Source organism: Macaca mulatta, chromosome 19, assembly GCF_049350105.2.
Source record: "Macaca mulatta isolate MMU2019108-1 chromosome 19, T2T-MMU8v2.0, whole genome shotgun sequence".
In the NCBI taxonomy this organism is placed as follows: Eukaryota; Metazoa; Chordata; class Mammalia; order Primates; family Cercopithecidae; genus Macaca; species Macaca mulatta.
The window spans coordinates 24,304,120-24,324,876 of record NC_133424.1 but is presented as its reverse complement, the minus strand read 5'-3'; the positions used below and the strand labels follow the sequence as shown (position 1 = coordinate 24,324,876).

At 35.6% G+C, this 20,757-nt stretch overlaps 1 protein-coding gene across 9 annotated transcripts in view; it reads left to right on the top strand.

The window, feature by feature from the left end:
• Window positions 1–20,757, top strand: part of ZNF91 (zinc finger protein 91) — a 61,205-nt gene that overhangs the window by 16,789 nt on the left and 23,659 nt on the right. For 4 of the 9 annotated variants that reach the window (XM_077977106.1, XM_077977105.1, XM_077977104.1 and 1 more), the window contains exons 2-4: window positions 3,652–3,778; window positions 4,556–4,651; window positions 14,703–17,982. In XM_077977106.1, the coding sequence (XP_077833232.1) occupies window positions 3,652–3,778; window positions 4,556–4,651; window positions 14,703–17,764 (3,285 nt within the window). In that variant the 3' untranslated portion in view covers window positions 17,765–17,982. Of the gene's footprint in view, window positions 1–612; window positions 644–3,651; window positions 3,779–4,555; window positions 4,652–14,702; window positions 19,320–20,757 lie in introns of those variants that run through there. The other 5 variants (XM_077977107.1, XM_077977109.1, XM_077977108.1 and 2 more) reach the window with 4 other exon arrangements.

Sequence of the window (20,757 nt, the reverse complement as noted above, 5' to 3'; positions counted from 1 at the left end):
TTTGGGCCATTTTCTTTATATTTTTGTGACTTCTGATGTCTATACCTGAACATATATTAATAAACAAGAGTTATTATTGTATTTTTTATGCCCTGCTAAGAATACTTATTTATTGTTTAAAAAATTATTCTAGAAAACCTTAAGGGATTTGTTTAAATTGCTTATTAGTATGTGATAAAAAATTGAAAGGGCAGTGGGGCTAAAAAAGATTACAGTTACATAAACTCTGAGATTTAAGGTTTTTTGTTTTTTTAAGCTAAGCTTAAAAAATGAAATGGAACTAAAAATACTCCCCAGTGGCATAAAGAACAGAATTTTACATTAGCTCTACAACCCGCTTCAGCCCTATTTAGATTCACCCTTTTGAAAGCCTTATTTAGGTCTTGCCCTACCCTGGAGTCTTGCCTCACAGAACTAAGTAGAAGAGATCAGAGTTTTGGCTGATGAATCCTGTTGTCTTTTTAGAATTGGTTCTCACAATTTTCTGAAAACCAAAAGCAGATAAATGGAAAATATAAAATATGTATTATAGGGTCTTAATTTTTAAATTTTTTGTTAAAACTAGTGTTTGCAGAGACATTCCATTTAGCAACTTGTTTTCTGTTCCTACAGATGCAGTAGTTGATTCACAAGTCACAAAATGGTAAATATAAACATAATAATTCATCTAAATTACCTTACAGTCTATCTATATCCCTCTCATCTGTCTATATTTAGATTGTATTCTATGCATTTTAAAAAAAAATTAGTGACAGAGAAACAGAAGAAGAAATAAAAATACTGGGTCCTTATTCTAAATCCTTAGAATTATTGAACACTTAGTATCAACTGACAGGCTGTTATTAGAATTAAATCAAATAATGAGTTATCACAGTGCTCTGTAACATCCTGTTGATTACATAATACCTGCTTAATAAACATTGCATTAGTACATGTGCACATGTTGTTTTCCAAATGCAGACTTACTCAGAAATTGCTGCTTTCTGTTTTCTCTATAAACTTTAAAGAGCCAGCAAGTAATATACTTTAAGATAGAGAATGGTTGTCTTCATTTGTATCAGAAGTTTTTGTGTTGTGACAAGAGTGCTGAGTGTAAGGGACTCTGTGCTGTGCCTCATTTTTGTAACGAATGCTAATAATGAGCCCAGGGAGAGTGACATCAGCACTGACAGGGGACTTGTTTAGAACACCCATTTATGGATCATCTCCAAACCTGCAGAATCACATTACATAGAGTGGGACCAAGTTTACCTAGTGATTTATAAGCTAATTAAAGCTTGAGTGACAATGCTTAGGTAAGCGGTTAGGCTTCTACTTAGAGTCACATGACCAATTTACAGGAATCTCTTTACTTGTGCCCTTTTTACAGTTTCTGTTTAATGTTCTGAAGAAAACATCTATTTGTTTTAATTAAGTGCCTCATGTGACTCTAAGGTGCCAGAATCAAGTATGAGAAGTTCAAGATACATTCATGAGCATTAAGTTCTACCTTTGCACTAAAGGATGGTCCAGGAACCTGTTCTATTTAGATTTGTAAGGACAGGACATTGTGGCCAATATTTATATTCCTGTAGCAGAAATTGCCAGTGTCTGTAGCAGGGGAGGGCACCTGAGGACAAAAAAAAAAAAAGAGAAACTTGTATTTTTATCTCTGTGGAGCAGCTGATTGTTCCTGAATCTTTTCTGTTATATAGGACAGAAATGGGTAGAGGTTTTGTGTCTTGGGCCTTCTGCCTTTGGGTGTGGTGGTAACAGGTAAACATGCGGTGCTCAAATTATTAAAGGCAAATTCTCAAGATGCAGATGTAATTCAGAAAATCTCATCTGAGGAAGAATTCGAGAGGAGGAGGAGAAAGAGAAAAAATGGCTTTTTTTTCAGCTAAACATGTCTCAGATCAAGAGCTATGTCCTCTCTGCCTCATGGAATGCCACAGGTTTAGTACTTGCAAATTTTTACTTCTATACCTGTGTTTTTTCTCCCTATTGAGTTTGTCTTAACTACTTTTTAAAATGCTTATGATAGGCCAGGCGCGGTGGCTCACATCTGTAATCCCAGCACTTTGGGAGGCCGAGCAGGTGGATCACCTGAGGTCGGGAGTTCGAGACCAGCCTGACCAACATGGAGAAACCCTGTCTCTACTAAAAATATAAAATTAGCTGGGCATGGTGGTGCATGCCTGTAATCCCAGCTACTCGGGAGGCTGAGGCAGGAGAATCACTTGAACCCGGGAGGCGGAGGTTGTGTTTTGGTGAGCCAAGGTCATGCCATTTGCACTCCAGCCTGGGCAACAAGAACAAAACTCGGTTTAAAAAAATGCTTATGATAGTCAAGGGTCCTTCAAAAATATTTCTTTTCTATCTACCACAGCCTTCTCTGCATCATGGCTTCTTATATGCCATGCAGAATTCTCACCATGAATTTGTGATCTGCAATATTAAAAATGTTCTCTTTATGACTGTTGAACATGGAAAGGTGTGGATAATCTCTTTCTATGGAGAAAACCTGAGATTCTTAGTAAAGATGGATAACATACAATGTTGAGGTTCTTTTTTGTTTATTATCTCTATGCATTACAGGATTAAGAAAATGCTCCTATAAAGAGGGATGGCATTTGTTACCCAGAAAGTTGGGAAAAGATTACCCGGAGATACCTGCTTATTGGGTGTTAAAGAAAGTACTTAAAATCATTATTAAAAATTGTAGAACATGGAAGATACCTGTATCTTGAACTTTGCATACAACTGATGTTTTCGTATGGATAAATTCAGACTGTAATTTACTTTCATGGGGGCAATATCTCAGTAGTGATGCTGTGTCCTTCTGGATGCATGAGCACACTACAGAAACTTGTTCTAGTGCAATTGACATTAATAACTCACTTGCTTAATAAGCTCTCTTACAGATTTTTTCGCTATAGAGTTATTTTTCTCTTCATCATTAAGTATCTTTATGCAGGTGATGTGTATAAACTATCACATTTATTCTGGCAACTGCCCTTTTGTTTTAGGTTTTCTTTGCATTGTTTTTTTTTTGGTAAATGAAAGCTCTCATCTTTGTTTACAGACCAGAAAAACTGAAGAAAACACAGGGTCTTCCACTTACTGGATGTTTGACAAAATAGTCTTTTGGGGTCAAAACATTGGCATTACTAGTGAGCTTTTTAGAAATTCAGTAACCCAGACTTTATTTCAGATCTCCTGAAAAAAATAGTCTGCATTAACAAGATGTCTAGTTTATTGTACACATTAAAATTTGAGGGGTACCTTCTAACTCAACATGTCTATTTTGTCGGAAATATATAAACAACTATGCCTTTTTCATCTAAAAAATATATACAACTCATTCTATATTATGTAAATACAGCACTCGAAAATGTACTTGTTAGTGTTTGTGCCCTCAATTTTACACTTTATCATCTAGACAAGTATCATATATACACTGATGTTGTGGATATTATGCCACTGTCTTTTCTCAGAGTTAGACAATATGTTACAAAATGTTTGTGTGTTGACAATTATTTTACTGGATAATTTCAGCCACTCTTATAAGTCAAAACCAGTTCTAGTCACTTTCTGATTTTACCTTGAGTCAAATGAAAAATTCTGCCCATAGCCATTTTGTAAATCTGTGCGTTTGTGTGTGTTTTCCAGGGACTGTTGACATTTAGGGATGTGGCCATAGAATTCTCTCTGGAGGAGTGGCAACGTCTGGACGCTGCACAGCAGAATTTATATAGGAATGTGATGTTAGAGAACTACAGAAACCTGGCCTTCCTGGGTAAGGAAAATTTTAATACTAAATTTCTAATATAGACTAATGGTGGTTGTCGCTCTTTTTTTTTTTTTTTTTTTGAGATGGCTCAGACTGGAGTGCAGTGGTGCGATCTCGGCTCATTGCAAGCTCCACCTCCTGGATTCACACCATTCTCCTGACTCAGCCTCCTGAGTAGCTGGGACTACAGGTGCTCACCACCACACCTGGCTAATTTTTTTTTTTTTTTTTTTTTTTTTGTATTTTTAGTAGAGATGGGGTTTCACTGTGTTAGCCAGGATGGTCTCGATCTGACTTCGTGATCCGCCTGCCTCGGCCTCCCAAAGTGTTGGGATTACAGGCTTCATTTCTTTTTTGTAGAATGTTTTCTGGAAATTTGTGCTTTCGGATTTCTCTTTTCAAGAAAATCCTGGGGATTCGTTGGTTTAGAAAAGAATTTCTTCAAGAAGTTTCATCTTGACCTGAACTTTCCACATTCCTGAGCTGATCTGTGTCCTTCACTTTAGATTAGTGGTAATTTCAGAAGTTTTGTGGCATAAAATACTGTTACACCTTAAAATCTAATTGCCATCACCAGTTTTTGATTCAGTAGTACCAAGCAGTAAAATTAAGAACCTGCAAAATCAAAATGCTTTCTAAATATGTAGACATTTCTGTTACAAATTAGTATATTGGGATAAATTTATTGGAATATTCTATTATATCCTGTTTACTGAGCACATTACTAAGTTGGCAGTTGGAGAATATGAGCAAGATTCATGTTAGTTATTTTTAATAAAACAGGTATTGCTGTCTCTAAGCCAGACCTGATCACCTGTCTGGAGCAAGGAAAAGAGCCCTGGAATATGAAGCGACATGAGATGGTGGATAAACCCCCAGGTAGGTGAGAGTGAATACAACAGACAACATGGATGAGAGGTCCAAAGTCAAGAAGAAAGCAAGTCTTTAAAGTGATCTGAGAAGCTATGTTCCAAAGGAAATAGTTTCTGGGAAGCCTGAATTTTTTGTTTAATTATACTCTCACTTCTGCTAGTGCTTATAAATTCTCTAAGAATTCTACTTTCCCTACAATTATCTTTCTTCAAGTTTACAGTGACAGCCAAAGTACTGTTCATGGCATACATGAGTGCACAGTCTGACTTCTTTTTTCTTGTTTTTGTGGACAGACAGATACCTGCATAATTTTGCGATACTCTATTTTAAACTGTTTTTTAAGTTCTCTTTTTGCATTATGTCTGAAATGCGTGAGAGTAGTGGTTTCTGTTCCATTGGGTTTTTTTGTTGTTGTTCTTTATTTTTCTGCACATTTCATCCTGTTTTCATTACTATGGTCTTGAAATATTGTTTGAAATTATAAATTTGATGTCTTTCTGCTTTGTTCTTCAAGATTGCTTTGGCTATTCAAAGTTTATTGTAGTTTCATGTACATTTTAGGATTGTATTTTTCATTTCTGTGTATAAAAAACAATGGAATTCTGATAGGGAGTTTATCGAATCTATAGATCACTTTGGATAACATGACAGTTTCACAATACTTTTTCTTTCAATAAAAGTAAAATATTTCTAAGTTTATTTGGGTCCTCTTAATTTTTTTCATTGCTATATCTTTGACTTAAAAGATTTATGAGCTCCTTGGTTAAATTCATTCTAAAATTGATTATTTCATTGCTATTGTAATTAACATTTTTTTCCCTCTATTTTATCAAATAGTTTGTTTTAAGTGTATGGAACCATACCTTACACTTGTATGTTAATTTTATATTTTGCTAATTGAGTGTATTCATTAGTTTAAACAGGTTTTAAAGTACTGTTTATATATATATATAATTACATGATCTACAAAAAGCAACATTTTACTTATTGGTCTTTAATTTCAATGACTTTAAATTTTTCTTTTCACTATTTCGTTTTCCACATAGTTTCAGTGCTATGTTAAAATAGAAGCATTGACAATAAGAAACAGTAGTTTTGCATTGGTGACTGTAAACTTGAAGGAGCAAACACCTGTTCAAGTATTTAAAAACTGGTTTCAGAAAGTAAAAGTCTATTTTTGTTGGGCCCCCATAGTGATAGAATACCCTCTGGGTTTGTAGTGAAGAGGGGTTGTAGCTTGGTCTTAAGTCTGCTGGGCTTGCACAAGGGTCTATCTTTAGATGTGTTGTTAAAAGGGGCTTGGATAGTTGTAATTCTCATTTAATTTTTGGACAGAATGAATATCCTTCAGGACTTTGCTGTGCAGGGCAGTCCCAAAGGCAGGTTTCTGCAGTCAGGCCTGCATATGGTGGGCCTTATATCAGGATGTGGGTGAGCATGGCTTTCACTGAGTACAAGAAAGGATTTTCCCAGGTCACTATGGGTTTCTACATAGGCAGAATAGGCCATGAACTGTGGCTCAGGGAGCTGGAACTGAATCATGGAACTGCTTCAGGGACCACAGTAAAGACCAAGGTCTGCAGGCCTGCCAGCATGGCTATAAATGGGTGTCTTTCTTCAGGCCTCTGGAAGGGCAGGACCTCCCCCAGACTGTGGCTGGGAAGGGTTTGGGATGGTTACAGAGTAAAGTTCAAAATTCTCAGTGGAACCAAGTTAGGTGGAACATTTTCTCATCTGTAGCCAAAAACAGTAGTCCTGTAGTTTGCCACCTGAATGAGGGCCTGCCTTCTAAAAAGGATTATCTTCAATCTTGCGCTTCAGCAGAGTTTCATAACTCCCTTCCTGGATCTCAGCTCTCTTAAAGACACTTATTTTTGAGATAGGGTCTTGCGCCATAACCCCGGCAGGTCTTAATATTTTGACCAGAAGCAATTCTCCAACTTTAATGTACCGTGTAGCTGTCATTACAAGGGTGAACCATGATGCCTGGTTCTCTCACAAACACATTTTTGTCAAGAATGGCTGACAAATTTCCTTGCTGTCAGGAGATAAGCAAATAGGGCACCTTTTTTTTTTTTTTTAATCTTATTAATGTCACTGTCCATATAAATTTTTGTTTTTATTTTCTACTTCAAATTTGTCTGTAGTTTTGGATTTAGACATTTAGGACAATATACTAGAATGTACATGTTGTGCGCACATATTTAAAACATAAAAATTGACACTAGTTTCTTTTATATGCTTATTCTGTTAAGTTTCTCATTAGCATCTCCTATTTATGATTGTACTGCATTTTGTCTGGGATTTTATTGCCATACAATAGATACCATAGTTTAAAATGCCTGCCTTCCATGACTGCACAGTTACAGTCAAACATTGCAGTTTTCTAGACAAATTATTTGTTAACGTACATTAATGTTGCCAACTAGATTTTATGAGTAAACCTTTCTTTCATTATTTTCTTGCAGTTCTACATTAGTGTATTTTTTTGTGTAAGTTTCTTAATATCAGTTTATTGTGTTTTTGGTTTTACTTATGTGTTACAATTTTAGACAATTTGCAATTCTGTTTTTATACTTTAAGTCAATGTGGGATTTAATTAAAAGATAAATGAGCCATATGTGTATCACACTCAGATTATATATATATGTGTGTGTTTTTAGGTCTATAAATATGACCCCAATTTTGGTTATAGCTTATCTTGTATATATTCTTTCTTAATCTCATTTTTTTTTTTTTTTCCTTTTTTGAGATGGAGTGTTGCTCTTGTTGCTAAAGCTGGAGTGCAATGCATGATCTTGGCTCACTGCAACCTCCACCTCCCAGGTTCAAGCGATTCTCTTGCGTCAGCCTCTCATGTACCTGGGATATCAGGCATGTACCACCATGCCCGGCTAATTTTGTATTTTTCTTTTAGTAGAGACAGGGTTTCTCTCATGTTGGTCAGGCTGGTCTTGAACTCCTGACCTCAGGTGATCTGCCTGCCTTGGCCTCCCTAAGTGCTGGGATTACAGGTATGAGCCACCTTGCCCAGCCTCTTAGTTCATTTTCAGTGTTGGCTTTATCTTGTCTTAGTGAGTAGTCCTTGAAATAGCATTATTTTCACCATGTGTTTAATGATGAATACGTATTTCCTTTGTGTGAAAAAACCCTTCTGTGATTTGAAGGTAATTTTCAAGAAAATTTACAGTTCTTTATTTTTTCTAGTTTTTTCAAAAATAATTGTTGTAAAAACACATAACGTATAATTTAACTTCTTAAATCTATTTCAATGTACATGTCAGGGCCAGGCATGGTGGTGGCTCACTTCTGTAAGACCAGGATTTTGAGAGGCTAGGAGGATTTCTTGAGCCCAGAAATTTAAGACCAGCCTGGGCAAAATATGGAGACACCCTCTCTACAAACATTTTTATCTAAGAAATAGCCAGGTATGATGGTGTGTACCTGTGGTCCCAGCTACTTGAGAGATTGAAGGGCAGGATTATTTTAGCCTGAGAGTGTAAGGCTGCAGTGAGCCATAATGTGCCACTGCACTGAAGCTTGGGTGACAGATTGAGAGCCTGTCTCAAAAAAACAAAACAAAACAAAACTGTATATTTCAGGCATGTTAACTGTATTAACATAGTTATGCAAAGGACTTCTAGAAATTTTACATCTTGCAAAATTAAAATGCGGTGTCCATTAAATAACATTTACCCACCATTTTATGCTCTCTCTAGCCCTTGACAAACACCCTTCCACTTTCTGTTTTTACAAGTTTGACTATTTTATATATCTAAGTGAAATCTTAACATTCATCATTTCGTTACTAGCTTATTTCAGTTGACATAATCTCAAAGTGTATCTTTAAATGTGACAAGACTTTTTTTTTTTTAAGGTTGAATAATATTCCATTGTATCAAATATGTCTTCAGGGTCCTATGATGCATATTTTAGATATAGATTCATAAATGGAATTGCTGTATTTGATAATTTTAAACTATATTTATAACATTATAAAATAATGGGTGTATCCTGCTTTCCACCAACAATCAATAAGTTTCTTTTTTTTTTTTTTTTGAGACGAATTCTTGTTCTGTCGCCCAGGGTGGAGTGCAGTGGCACGATACTGTCACACTCCAACCTCCACCTCCTGGGTTCAAATGATTCTCCTGCCTCAGCCTCCTGACTAGCTGGGATTACAGGCACATGTCACCACACCTGGGTAATTTTTGTATTTTTAGTAAAGACGGGGTTTCACCATGTTAAGCAGTCTGATCTCGAACTCCTGACCTCGTGATCTGCCTGCTTCAGCCTCCCAAAGTGCTGGGATTAAGGTGTGAGCCACTGTGCCCAGCCCAGGGTTTCATTTTTATTGCATTATCAACAGATTTGGTGTTTTTAAAAAATCGATAGTGACCATTTAAGTGAGTGTGAGGGGATTTTGTTTTTCATTGTGATTTTAATGTATTTCTCTACAAATTAGTAATTTTGTGTGTCCTTTCAAATTTTTCATTTGATTTTTTAATGAAATTTTATTTTAATTATTTGTCTATTTCTAAAGTTATTCGACTTTATTGTTCCATTTTACAAGTTGTTTATATTTTTTGGATATTCACTCTTATCACATGTAATTTGTAAATATTTTCACCCATTTTATAGTAGGCGTTATTTCTCTATTAAATGTTTACTTAAATATGCAGAAATGTCTAAGTGTAGTGTAGTAAAATTATTCTGTTTTTTTTTCTTTGTTGCTCATGCATTTAATTATCTAAGAATTTGGCACCAAGACTAATGTCATGTGTTTCATATATGTATGTGTGTGTATATATATAGAGAGAGAGAGAGAGAGAGAGAGAGAGGCAGAGAGAGAGAGAGAGAGGCAGAGATGGAGTTTCGCTCTGTCACCCAGGCTGGAGTGTAATGGTGCGATATCGGCTCACTGCAACCCCCACCTCCCGGGTTCAATGGATGCTTCTGCCTCAGCCTCCTGAGTAGCTGAGACTACAGGTGTGCGCCGCCCCACCCGACTATTTTTTGTATTTTTAGTAGAGATGGGTTTTCACCATCTTGGTCAGACTGGTCTGGTCTTGAACTCCTGACCTCGTGATCCACCCATCTTGGCCTCCCAAAGTGCTGGGATTACAGGCATGAGCCACAGTGCCCCGCCTCCCCTATATGTGTTTAATAGATTAAAAATTTATGCCGCTGGGCCCGGTGGCTCACGCGAGTAATCCCAGCACTTTGAGAGACCGAGGCGGTCGGATCACGAGGTCAAGATTTCGAGACCAGCCAGGCCAACAAGGTGAAACCCCGTCTCTACTAAAAATGCAAAAAATTAGCCGGGTGTGGTGGCGGGCGCCTGTAGTCCCAGCTACTTGGGAGGCTGAGGCAGGAGAATGGCGTGAACCCGGGAGGCGAAGCTTGCAGTGAGCCGAGATCGTGCTACTGCAGTCCAGCCTGGGCGACTGAGCAAGACTCCGTCTCAAAAAAATAAATAAATAAATACATAAATAAGCCAGGCGCTGTGCCCAGTGCCTGTAATCCCAGCTACTTGGGTGGCTGAAGCAAGATAATTGTTTGAACCCGGGGGCGGAGGTTGCAGTGATCTGAGACTGTGCCACTGCACTCCAGCCTGGGCAACAGAGTGAGATTCAATCTCAAAACAACAACAACAACAAACAACGACAACAAAAAAGTTATCTTCTTGTGTCTAATTAAAAGATTTTCACATATGGTTTAAGGAAATAATTGATCTTTATTTTATCAGTATGGATATTCAGTTTTTAACACAATTTTTTGAAAAGATTATCTTCTGTTGTGTGCTCATGTCAATTTTGTGGGAGATTATTTGGCCATGTACAGAAGAGTTCATTTCTGGGCTCTACTCTCTTCTTTCATCTGTTTATCTGTCTTTGTGTGAGTACCACATTGTTTCTGTTCTTGTTGCTTTTAATATGTTTCAAAATCAGAAGTTATAATGCCTCTTTGTATTTTTCGGTGGGTGGTTGGCTATAGTTCATAATAAAATTTTAACATCTCAAACAATATTTCTTTAAAAAACTACTATTGGGAGTTTTATAAAGATTATATTGAATTTGTCTACCACTGTAGGTTGTATTGACATTTTTGAAACATTAAATTTTTTTATTCCTGAGCAAAAATATGTTGAAGAGTGTTTTATTTTAATGTATTTTTGGATTTTTCCATTTTAATCTCCAGTTTAATATAGTTTTCATCAGAAAACACAAAGTGGATAATACTGATCTTCTTAAATTTATTTGTTTTTTTGTGTGTGTTTGTTGTTTTTGTTTGATGACAGGATCTTACTCTGTCACCCAGGCTGGAGTGTATTGGCATAATCTTGACTCACAGCGGCCTCAACCTACTGGGCTCAAGTTATCTTTCCACCTAAGCCTCTCAAGTAGTTGGGACTACAAAGTACCATGTCTAAATAATTATTTGATTATTTTGTAGGGATAGGGTCTCACTGTGTTGCCCACGCTGGCCAGAAACTTTTAGCTCTAAGTGATCCTCACACATTGGTCTCTCTAAGTGTTGGGATTATGGGCATAAGCTACACCACCCACCTGACATTCTTAAATTTAATAAAACTTAGTGTGTATCATAACAGAATACACCAGGTGCAAATAAGAATATTGTGTATTCCCTTGCTTTTGACTGAAAAGTTTTGTACGTGTCTGTTAAACCTAGTTGGTCTACAATATGGTTTTGATGTTGATGTTACCCAAACCTTATGCTACAATTAATTCTAAATGTTAAATGTCGGACCTGGTAGGAGGTGTTTGGGTCATGGGGCAAAGTCTTTATGAATAGTTTGGCACCATCCTCTTGGTAATCAAAATGTGTATGCTTTATTAATTCAAATGAAAGCTGGTTTATTAGAAGAACGTGGCTCCTTCACCTCATACTTGCTCTGTCTGTTATCATGTGGTACGTACAATTAATCTTCACCTTCCACCATGATTGTAAGCTTGCTGACACTCTCACCAGAAGCAGATGCTGGTACACACTTTTTATACAATCTGCTGAATTGTGAGCCAAATAAACTTGCTTTTTTATAAATTATCCACTCTCAGGTATTCCTCTATATGCAGAATAATAAATACAGTGTATAGTGTTGTCTAGGTTTTCTGTTTTCTTATTCCTTTTTATATGAATCTTCTATTTATTATTGAAAATGGGATCTTGGTGTCTACAATTACCATTTTCATTCTGTTTTAAATATTCTATGGAAGATCTTTCAGGGTTTTAAGCATCATCATTATGATAGTAAAGATTTCTGTATTTGTATATTTACATTTAATAGAGAGTTTTATTTTATATATGATTTTATGATACTGTCCAGTAGTTTTTTTTTAAACAAAACTGACTCATGTTAGCATTTCTTATTGTTATATGCAGAGTCTCACGTTACTCAGGCTGATCTGAAACTCCTGGTTTCTAGTGTTCTAACAGACTTGCCTCCTAAAACTGTAGGATTACAGGCAGAGCCCACGGAGCCTGGACACCATGTAGCACTTTTTTGTAGAACTGTGCTAGTGGTGATGAACATTCTCACTTTTTATTTTGGAAATTTTTTATTTTCATCTTCTTTTTAAAGTGAAATAAATTTAAATCAAGTATTATTGGTTAGAGTTTTTTTTTTTCTTTTGTTACATCAAAATTTGGGAAGTTCTCACCCTTTTTTATTTTCAAGTAACCTCTGTATTATTTTTTTCCATATTCTAAGATTTTCTTAATATGTTAATCTAGTTGATGGTATCTAATAAGGTTCACATTCCATGTTTTAATTTGGTTTTGCAATTTTGTATTTTTGTGTTTTATATTTTAGGGTATGCCACCACACATTTATATATGCTTTGATATTTTAGTATAATAATTGTGCATGCCAATATGTAACTTTATACAATTTAAGACAGTCTGGAGCAAAATCAAATATGATTGAGCCATATGTCTTTTTCCAATAGAATTATCTCTATATTTGTTTGCCAGTATAAATGTTATCTTTGTATTTTTTATAACTTGTATATTTGTTGTGTAGGTTTGTTGTGAATGATTTTCTAATCCTGTGTAGCTCAGTAGTCATAAAATTCTTACAGTTTCAACATCCTATTTATTTATGAATCTATATTTTTTTTGTGGGAGAAACACTTTTAAATGTGAATATAATTTAAAACTATCATAACTCTATACATCTTTTAGTTATTATTATTTTTACTTGTCAAAAACAAAATTTACCACAAAATATATTTAAATATGTAGTCTTATTAATCATCTTGAAATTTTCATGCAACATTTTGCTAAAATGTTTTTATCTTGAAAGCTAAATGTTAATACATATTAACTACCAAATTTTTTTTTTTTTCTTGAGACGGAATTTTGCTCCTTTTGCCCAGGCTGGAGTGCAATGGCACGATCTTGGCTCACCGCAACCTCCGCCTCCCGGGTTCAAGCGATTCTCCTGCCTCAGCCTTTTGAGTAGCTGGGATTACAGGCATGTGCCACCACACACAGCTAATTTTGTATTTTTAGTAGAGACGAGTTTTCTCCATGTTGGTCAGGCTGGTCTCGAACTCCTGACCTCATGATCTGCCTCAGCCTCCCAAGTAGCTGGGATTACAGGCACACACCACCACACCTGGCTAATTTTTGTAGTTTTAGTAGAGACGGGGTTTCGCAATGTTGGCCAGGCTTGTCTCGAACTCCTGACCTTAGGTGATCTGTCCGCCTTGGCCTCCCAAAGTGCCTAAAATACAGGTGTGAGCCACCATGCCTGGCCTGGCACATCAGTTTTATTTTGCAGCTTCAAAGATTTTTTTTTTTGTCTGTGACTTTTGAAATCGTGCTTATATATGTGTTTATTATAAATATCTTTCTGTGATCCTAGTTTGTTGAGCTTCTTTATATTTACATCATTTTTTCTTGCTTTTAGGATCAGTTTTTATATTTTTACCTCCACAATTTCTGTTTTTTTGAAATCTTAAATATTTTTGTTCTCATCCTCATTTTTCTGATTCTCTGTAGTTGTCTCTGTTCCTATTTTAATCAGTATTATTCAATTTAGTATCAATTCTTAAAATTAATGTATATATCTTTTTATGGTTTCTTTCTGAAAATTTTATATTTTTGGTGGAATCATATTGCCCTATTTTGTATATATTATAATCTTTGATTGAGATGTGGACATCAAAAAAAGCTACCTGTCAAAGTCTTTATAATGTAGTTTTGTCCTGGCATAGTCTGAAAACAACTATCTTGTCTAATGATTAGGGGAATTTCTCCAATATGTTCTTAGGGTATGTGTTGTCTGAAATTTTGTGTTTATTTTTAATTAAGAGGGTTTACTCATGTTACTTTGTAGGAGTCAGTAATCACTTGCTATGCCTGTTTCCTTTCTGTGGTACTGTGGTCTCTCTGCTGCTGTAACATTTTTCTTTGGTTTCAGCACTCAAACTGTCATTCCAAATTATGCCATGGTTTCTCTCAATACTTTATGTCATAAGAGACAGAAACCAGTGTCAGGAAAAGCCCCTAAAAGCTAGAAATAAAAATGAATGGGCTAGTATTTTACCTTTCTTTTAAAACAGAAACCAAGAGTTGGCAATTTACCTCTAAAGGCACTCTATTATAATGGGAAGCAGGAAAAGCTGTGTCGGGTAAATTTAACAGATTTCTTTTTCTGTGTGGTTTTTTGCATTGTGCTCACCCAAGACACTGCACACACTTATTAATATAGACGTAATTTGATCTGTATGTTTTTGTTACATATATATGCCTATGAAAGAATTAGGGCCTGTGCAAGAGAATGGCATGAACCCTGGAGGCGGGGCTTGCAGTGAGGCGAGATCACACCACTGCACTTCAGCCTGGGCGACAGAGTGAGACTCATCTCAAAAAAATAAATAAATAAATAAATAAATAAAAAGACTTAGGGCCTGTGGTATTTTGCAGTGCTATTTTATGTAGTTTGTGTAATTTTATAGGTAAGATTTTTAAACTATATTCATTTGAGTCCGGTCAGTGGAGTAATTTATTATTTTTAATTTTTTTTCAGCTATATGTCCTCATTTTGCTCAAGACTTTTGGCCAGAGCAGGGCATGGAAGATTCTTTTCAAAAAGTATTACTGAGAAAATATGAAAAATGTGGACATGAGAATTTACAGTTAAGAAAAAGTTGTAAAAGTGTGGATGAGTGTAAAGTGCACAGAGAAGGTTATAGTAAACTTAACCAGTGTTTCACAACTACCCGGAGCAAAGTATTTCAATGTGGTAAATATTTGAAAGTCTTTCATAAATTTTTAAATTCAAACAGACATACGATAAGTATTACAGAGAAGTCCTACAAATGTAAAGAATGTGAAAAAATCTTTCATTGGTCCTCAACCCTTACTAATCATAAGAAAATTCATACTGAAGATAAACCCTACAAATGTGAAGAATGTGGCAAAGCTTTTAAGCAACTCTCAACCCTTATTATGCATAAAATAACCTGTGCTGAAGAGAAAATCTACAAGTGTGAAGAGTGTGGCAAAACTTTTAATCAGTCCTCAAATCTGACTACACATAAGATAATTCATTCTGGACAGAAACCTTACAAGTGTGAACAATGTGGCAAAGCATTTATCTGGCTCTCAACCCTTACTGGGCATAAGAAAATTCATACTAGAGGAAAACCTTGCAAGTATGAAGAATGTGGCAAAGCATTTATTTGCTCCCCAACCCTAACTAGACGTAAGAGGATACACACTGAAGAGAAACTCTACAAATGTGAAGAATGTGGCAAAGCATTTCTATGGTCCTCAACCCTAACTAGACATAAGAGGATACACACTGGAGAGAAACCCTACAAATGTGAAGAATGTGGCAAAGCTTTTAGGCAATCCTCAACCCTTACTAAACATAAGAGGATACACACTGGAGAGAAACCCTACAAATGTGAAGAATGTGGCAAAGCTTTTAGACAGTCCTTAACCCTTACTAAACATAAGATAATTCATAGTGGAGAGAAACACTACAAATGTAAAGAATGTGGCAAAACTTTTAAGCAATTCTCAACCCTTACTACACATAAAATAATTCATGCTGGAAAGAAATGCTACAAATGTGAAGAATGTGGCAAAGCTTTTAATCAATCCTCAAGTCTTTCTACACATAAGATAATTCATACTGGGGAGAAGTCTTACAAGTGTGAAGAATGTGGCAAAGCATTTATATGGTCCTCAACCCTAACTAGACATAAGAGGATACATACTGGAGAGAAGCCCTGCAAATGTGAAGAATGTGGCAAAGCTTTTAGCCATTCCTCAACCCTTGCTAAACATAAGAGAATTCATACTGGAGAGAAACCCTACAAATGTAAAGAATGTGGCAAAGCTTTTAGCAATTCCTCAACCCTTACTAATCATAAGATAACTCATACTGAAGAGAAACCCTACAAATGTAAAGAATGTGGCAAAGCTTTTAAGCGACTCTCAACCCTTACTAAACATAAAATAATACATGCTGGAGAGAAACTCTACAAATGTGAAGAATGTGGCAAAGCTTTTAATCGATCTTCAAATCTTACTGCACATAAGATAATTCATACTGGAGAGAAACCTTATAAGTGTGAAGAATGTGGCAAAGCATTTATCTGGTCCTCAAGCCTTACTAAACATAAAAGAATTCATACTAGAGAGAAACTCTTCAAATGTAAAGAATGTGACAAAGCATTTATATGGTCTTCAACCCTAACTAGACATAAAAGGATACACACTGGAGAGAAGCCCTACAAATGTGAAGAATGTGGCAAAGCTTTTAACCATTCCTCAACCCTTACTAAACATAAGACAATTCATACTGGAGAGAAACCCTACAAATGTAAAGAATGTGGCAAAGCTTTTAAGATTCCCTCAACCCTTGCTAAACATAAAATAATATATGCTGGAGAGAAACTCTACAAATGTGAAGAATGTGGCAAAGCTTTAAATCAATCTTCTAATCTTACTACACATAAGGTAATTAATACTAAAGAGAAACCTAACAAGAGTGAAGAATGTGGCAAAGCATTTGTCTGGTCCTCAACCCTTACTGAACATAAGAGAATTCATACCAGAGAGAAACCCTACAAATGTGAAGAATGTGGCAAAGCATTTAGCCAACCCTCACACCTCACTACACATAAGAGGATGCACACTGGAGAGAAACCCTACAAATGTGAAGAATGTGGCAAAGCTTTTAGCCAATCCTCAACCCTTACTACACATAAGATAATTCATACTGGAGAGAAACCCTACAAATGTGAAGAATGTGGCAAAGCTTTTAGGAAATCTTCAACTCTTACTGAACATAAGATAATTCATACTGGAGAGAAGCCCTATAAATGTGAAGAATGTGGCAAAGCCTTTAGCCAATCCTCAACCCTAACTAGACATAAGAGGATGCACACTGGGGAGAAACCCTACAAATGTGAAGAATGTGGCAAAGCTTTTAATCGATCCTCAAAGCTTACTACACATAAGATAATTCATACTGGAGAGAAACCTTACAAGTGTGAAGAATGTGGCAAAGCATTTATATCATCCTCAACCCTTACTGGACATAAGAGAATTCATACTAGAGAGAAACCCTACAAATGTGAAGAATGTGGCAAAGCATTTAGCCAATCCTCAACCCTAACTAGACATAAGAGGATGCACACTGGAGAGAAACCCTACAAATGTGAAGAATGTGGCAAAGCCTTTAAAGAGTCCTCAGCTCTTACTAAACATAAGATAATTCACACTGGAGAGAAACCCTACAAATGTGAAAAATGTGGCAAAGCCTTTAACCAGTCTTCAATCCTTACTAACCATAAGAAAATTCATACTAGAGAGAAACCCTACACATGTAAAGAATGTGGGAAATCTTTTAACCGGTCCTCAACCTTTACTAAACATAAGGTAATTCATACTGGAGTAAAACTCTACAAATGTGAAGAATGTGGCAAATCCTTTTTCTGGTCCTCAGCCCTAATCAGACATAAGAAAATTCATACTGGACAGCAACCCTACAAACAGGAAAAATTTGGCAAAACCTTTAACCAGTTTTCACACCTTACTACAGATAAGATAACTCGTATTGGAGAGAAATCTTAGAAGTGTGAATAATGTGGTAAAAGTCTATAAAAAGTCCTGAATTCTTAACAGACGTAAGATTATTCATACTGGAGAGAAACTCTACAAACCTGAAAGATGTGCCAGTGCTTTTGACAACTCAAACTTTCCTAAACATCAAGAAAATCATACTGCTGAGAAATCCTAGAAATGTGAAGAATACGACAAAGCATCTAAATGATTGTCACACTTGATTGTAGGTAAGATAATTCATACTGGAGAAAACTACCAGTGTGAACAATGTGGCCAAACTTTGAACCAATGCTCACACCTTAATGAACAGGAAAGCATTTATATTTGAGAAAAAGTGTACAAATATAGACAAAGTAAAAATGCCATTAATACCTGCTCACATCTTACTCAAAATCAGAGCGTTCATACTAAATAAAAACATTAGAAGTGTAATTACTGTCAAAAGATCGATCAGAAAATATGTCTTTAAAGTAAGGAGTATTTTGAAAAAGCATTACAAATATGAAGAGGCATTATTTATGACCTTTTCTATGGAAAGGTAAGGACCATTAAAATGTAAGATGCATGATGAAAACTTAAGTAGAGAGGAGCTTTGTGGTTAACTTGTAATATTGAGTGACGCATGAGGTAGGTGTTCAGATTAGTAGTATTCTGCATTATTATGAAAGGAAAACATTCTTAATTTTAGTTAAAATTTAGTATGATTGTATTTTTATGAAACATTGCAGTATATTTTAAAATTATAAATTACATGTGAACTTAACTTTTCAACTCAACATTTTTAACATGTTAAATACTATAGTGAATTCAATGAAGTGTTATTATGCCTCTAACTTTAACCTATTCCACCTTACTCAAGGGTGTAAGTAAAAGATGGTAAAAATATACTGTTTGGTAAGATAAATGGATTGACATCTCTTGTAATCTTTTTTGCCAGTGACTTAATTGCCATTAAGTTAAAGAATATTGTTCCTTTAGGTTAAATTTTTATTTTTATTTTCACATTTAAATGTATTCTTAATTTTTGTGGATACCTAATATGTGTACATATTTATGCCCTATATGGTATATTTTGATACAGGCATACAATATATAACCATTACATTAGACTAAATGCAGTCTCCATTACCTCTAGCATTTATTCTTTGTATTACAAACAATTCAATTCTACAGTTTTAGTTATTTTTAAATGTACAATTCAATTATTATTGACTACAGGATTATTTTTATGGTCATAATAAAAATTATATACAAACATAAGTAAAATACATACATTTCTGAGTCCCGAATAAATCTTTAAAAATTTTTTAATATATTTTTCTTTGAACATGTGGCCTCTGCCTGCAAGAACATATGGACTGTTAGTATTGATTTACATTGAGTTAAAAATACACATCTATTAGTCTAAAGATGAATCTTAGGTGTAAATAAATTCTGGAGTGTGTTTGAGTATAAGTTTGAAACTATAGGAGTAAAAAAGCAATACTGGAACAAAATAAATCATTTTAAGAAGGTGTCTAATTTACTAGAAAACAAAAATTCTCAAAAATGCTGAAAGCAAATTTATGCTGTCTGCTTTGTATTGAATTTATTACTGTACAATCTTTTGGTTCAGAATCTCCCCATGCAAATTCTCTGTTTTAACTTGACCGGCACTCATGATGAACCCTAACTTTCTTTTTTGTTTAATAGGTTTTTTTTTTTAATTTTTGTTTTTGTTGTTTGTTTATTTGTTTGTTTTTGAGACAGAGTCTTAATCCATCTCCCAGGCTAGAGTGCAATGGTGCAGTCTGGGCTCACTGCAACCTCTGCCTTTCAGGTTCAAGCAATTCCCCTGCCTCAGCCTCCTGAGTAGCTGAGATTACAGGCACGTGCCACCATGCCCGGCTAATTTTTGTATTTTTAGTAGAAACGGGGTTTCACCATTTTGGTCAGGCTGGTCTCAAATTCCTGACCTCATGATCAACCCGTCTCAGCCTCCCAAAGTGCTGGGATTACAGGCGTGAGCCACCTTGCCTGGGCTAATTTTTGTATTTTTAGTAGAGACAAGGTTTCACCATGATGGTTAAACTGGTCTCCAAAGCGTGACCTCAGGTGATCACTCACTTCGGTTTCCCAAAGTGCTGGGATTACAGGCATGAGGTACCAGGCCTGGCCTGTGTAATAGTTTATGAAGAATTCATTATGTGAGCCTGTCTGTAGTTATAAGAATAATTTTTTTTAAATTTTATTGTTCCATAAGTTACTTATATACAGGTGGTATTTGGTTAGTTGAGTAAGTTCTTTAGTGGTGATTTGTGAGATCCTGGTGCACCCAAGCAGTATACACTGCACCATATATGTTGTATTTTATCCCTTCCCCTTTCACTCTTCCCCCCAAGTACCCAAAGTCCATTGTATTATTCTTATGCCTTTGCATCCTCATAGCATACCTCCCACATATCAGTGAGAACATATGATATTTGTTTTACCATTAGAATAATAGTCTCCAGTCTTATCCACGACATTGCAAATGCTGTTAATTCATTCCTTTTTATTGTTGAGTAGTATTCCAACATATATATAGATATAAAATTATAATTCCAACATATATATGTGTGTACGTGTGTATATATATACACACACATTATACCTACTATATATATATATATATATGTACACACGCATACACATACACAGACACATATGTATGTATCTCACAGATTCTTTACCCACCCGTTAATTCATGGGCGTTTCAGTTGGTTCCATGATTTTACAGTTGTGAATTGTGCTGCTAGAAACACGCATGTGCAAGTACCTTTTTCAAATAATGACTTCTTTTTCTCTGGGTAGATACTCAGTAGTGGGATTGCTGGATCAAATGGTAGTTCTACTTTTAGTTGTTTACAGAATCTCCACACTGTTTTCCATATGTATTTATATGTTTTCTATAGTGGCTGTACTAGTTTACATTCCCACCAGCAGCATGGATGTGTTCTCTGATTGCCACATCCACGCCAACA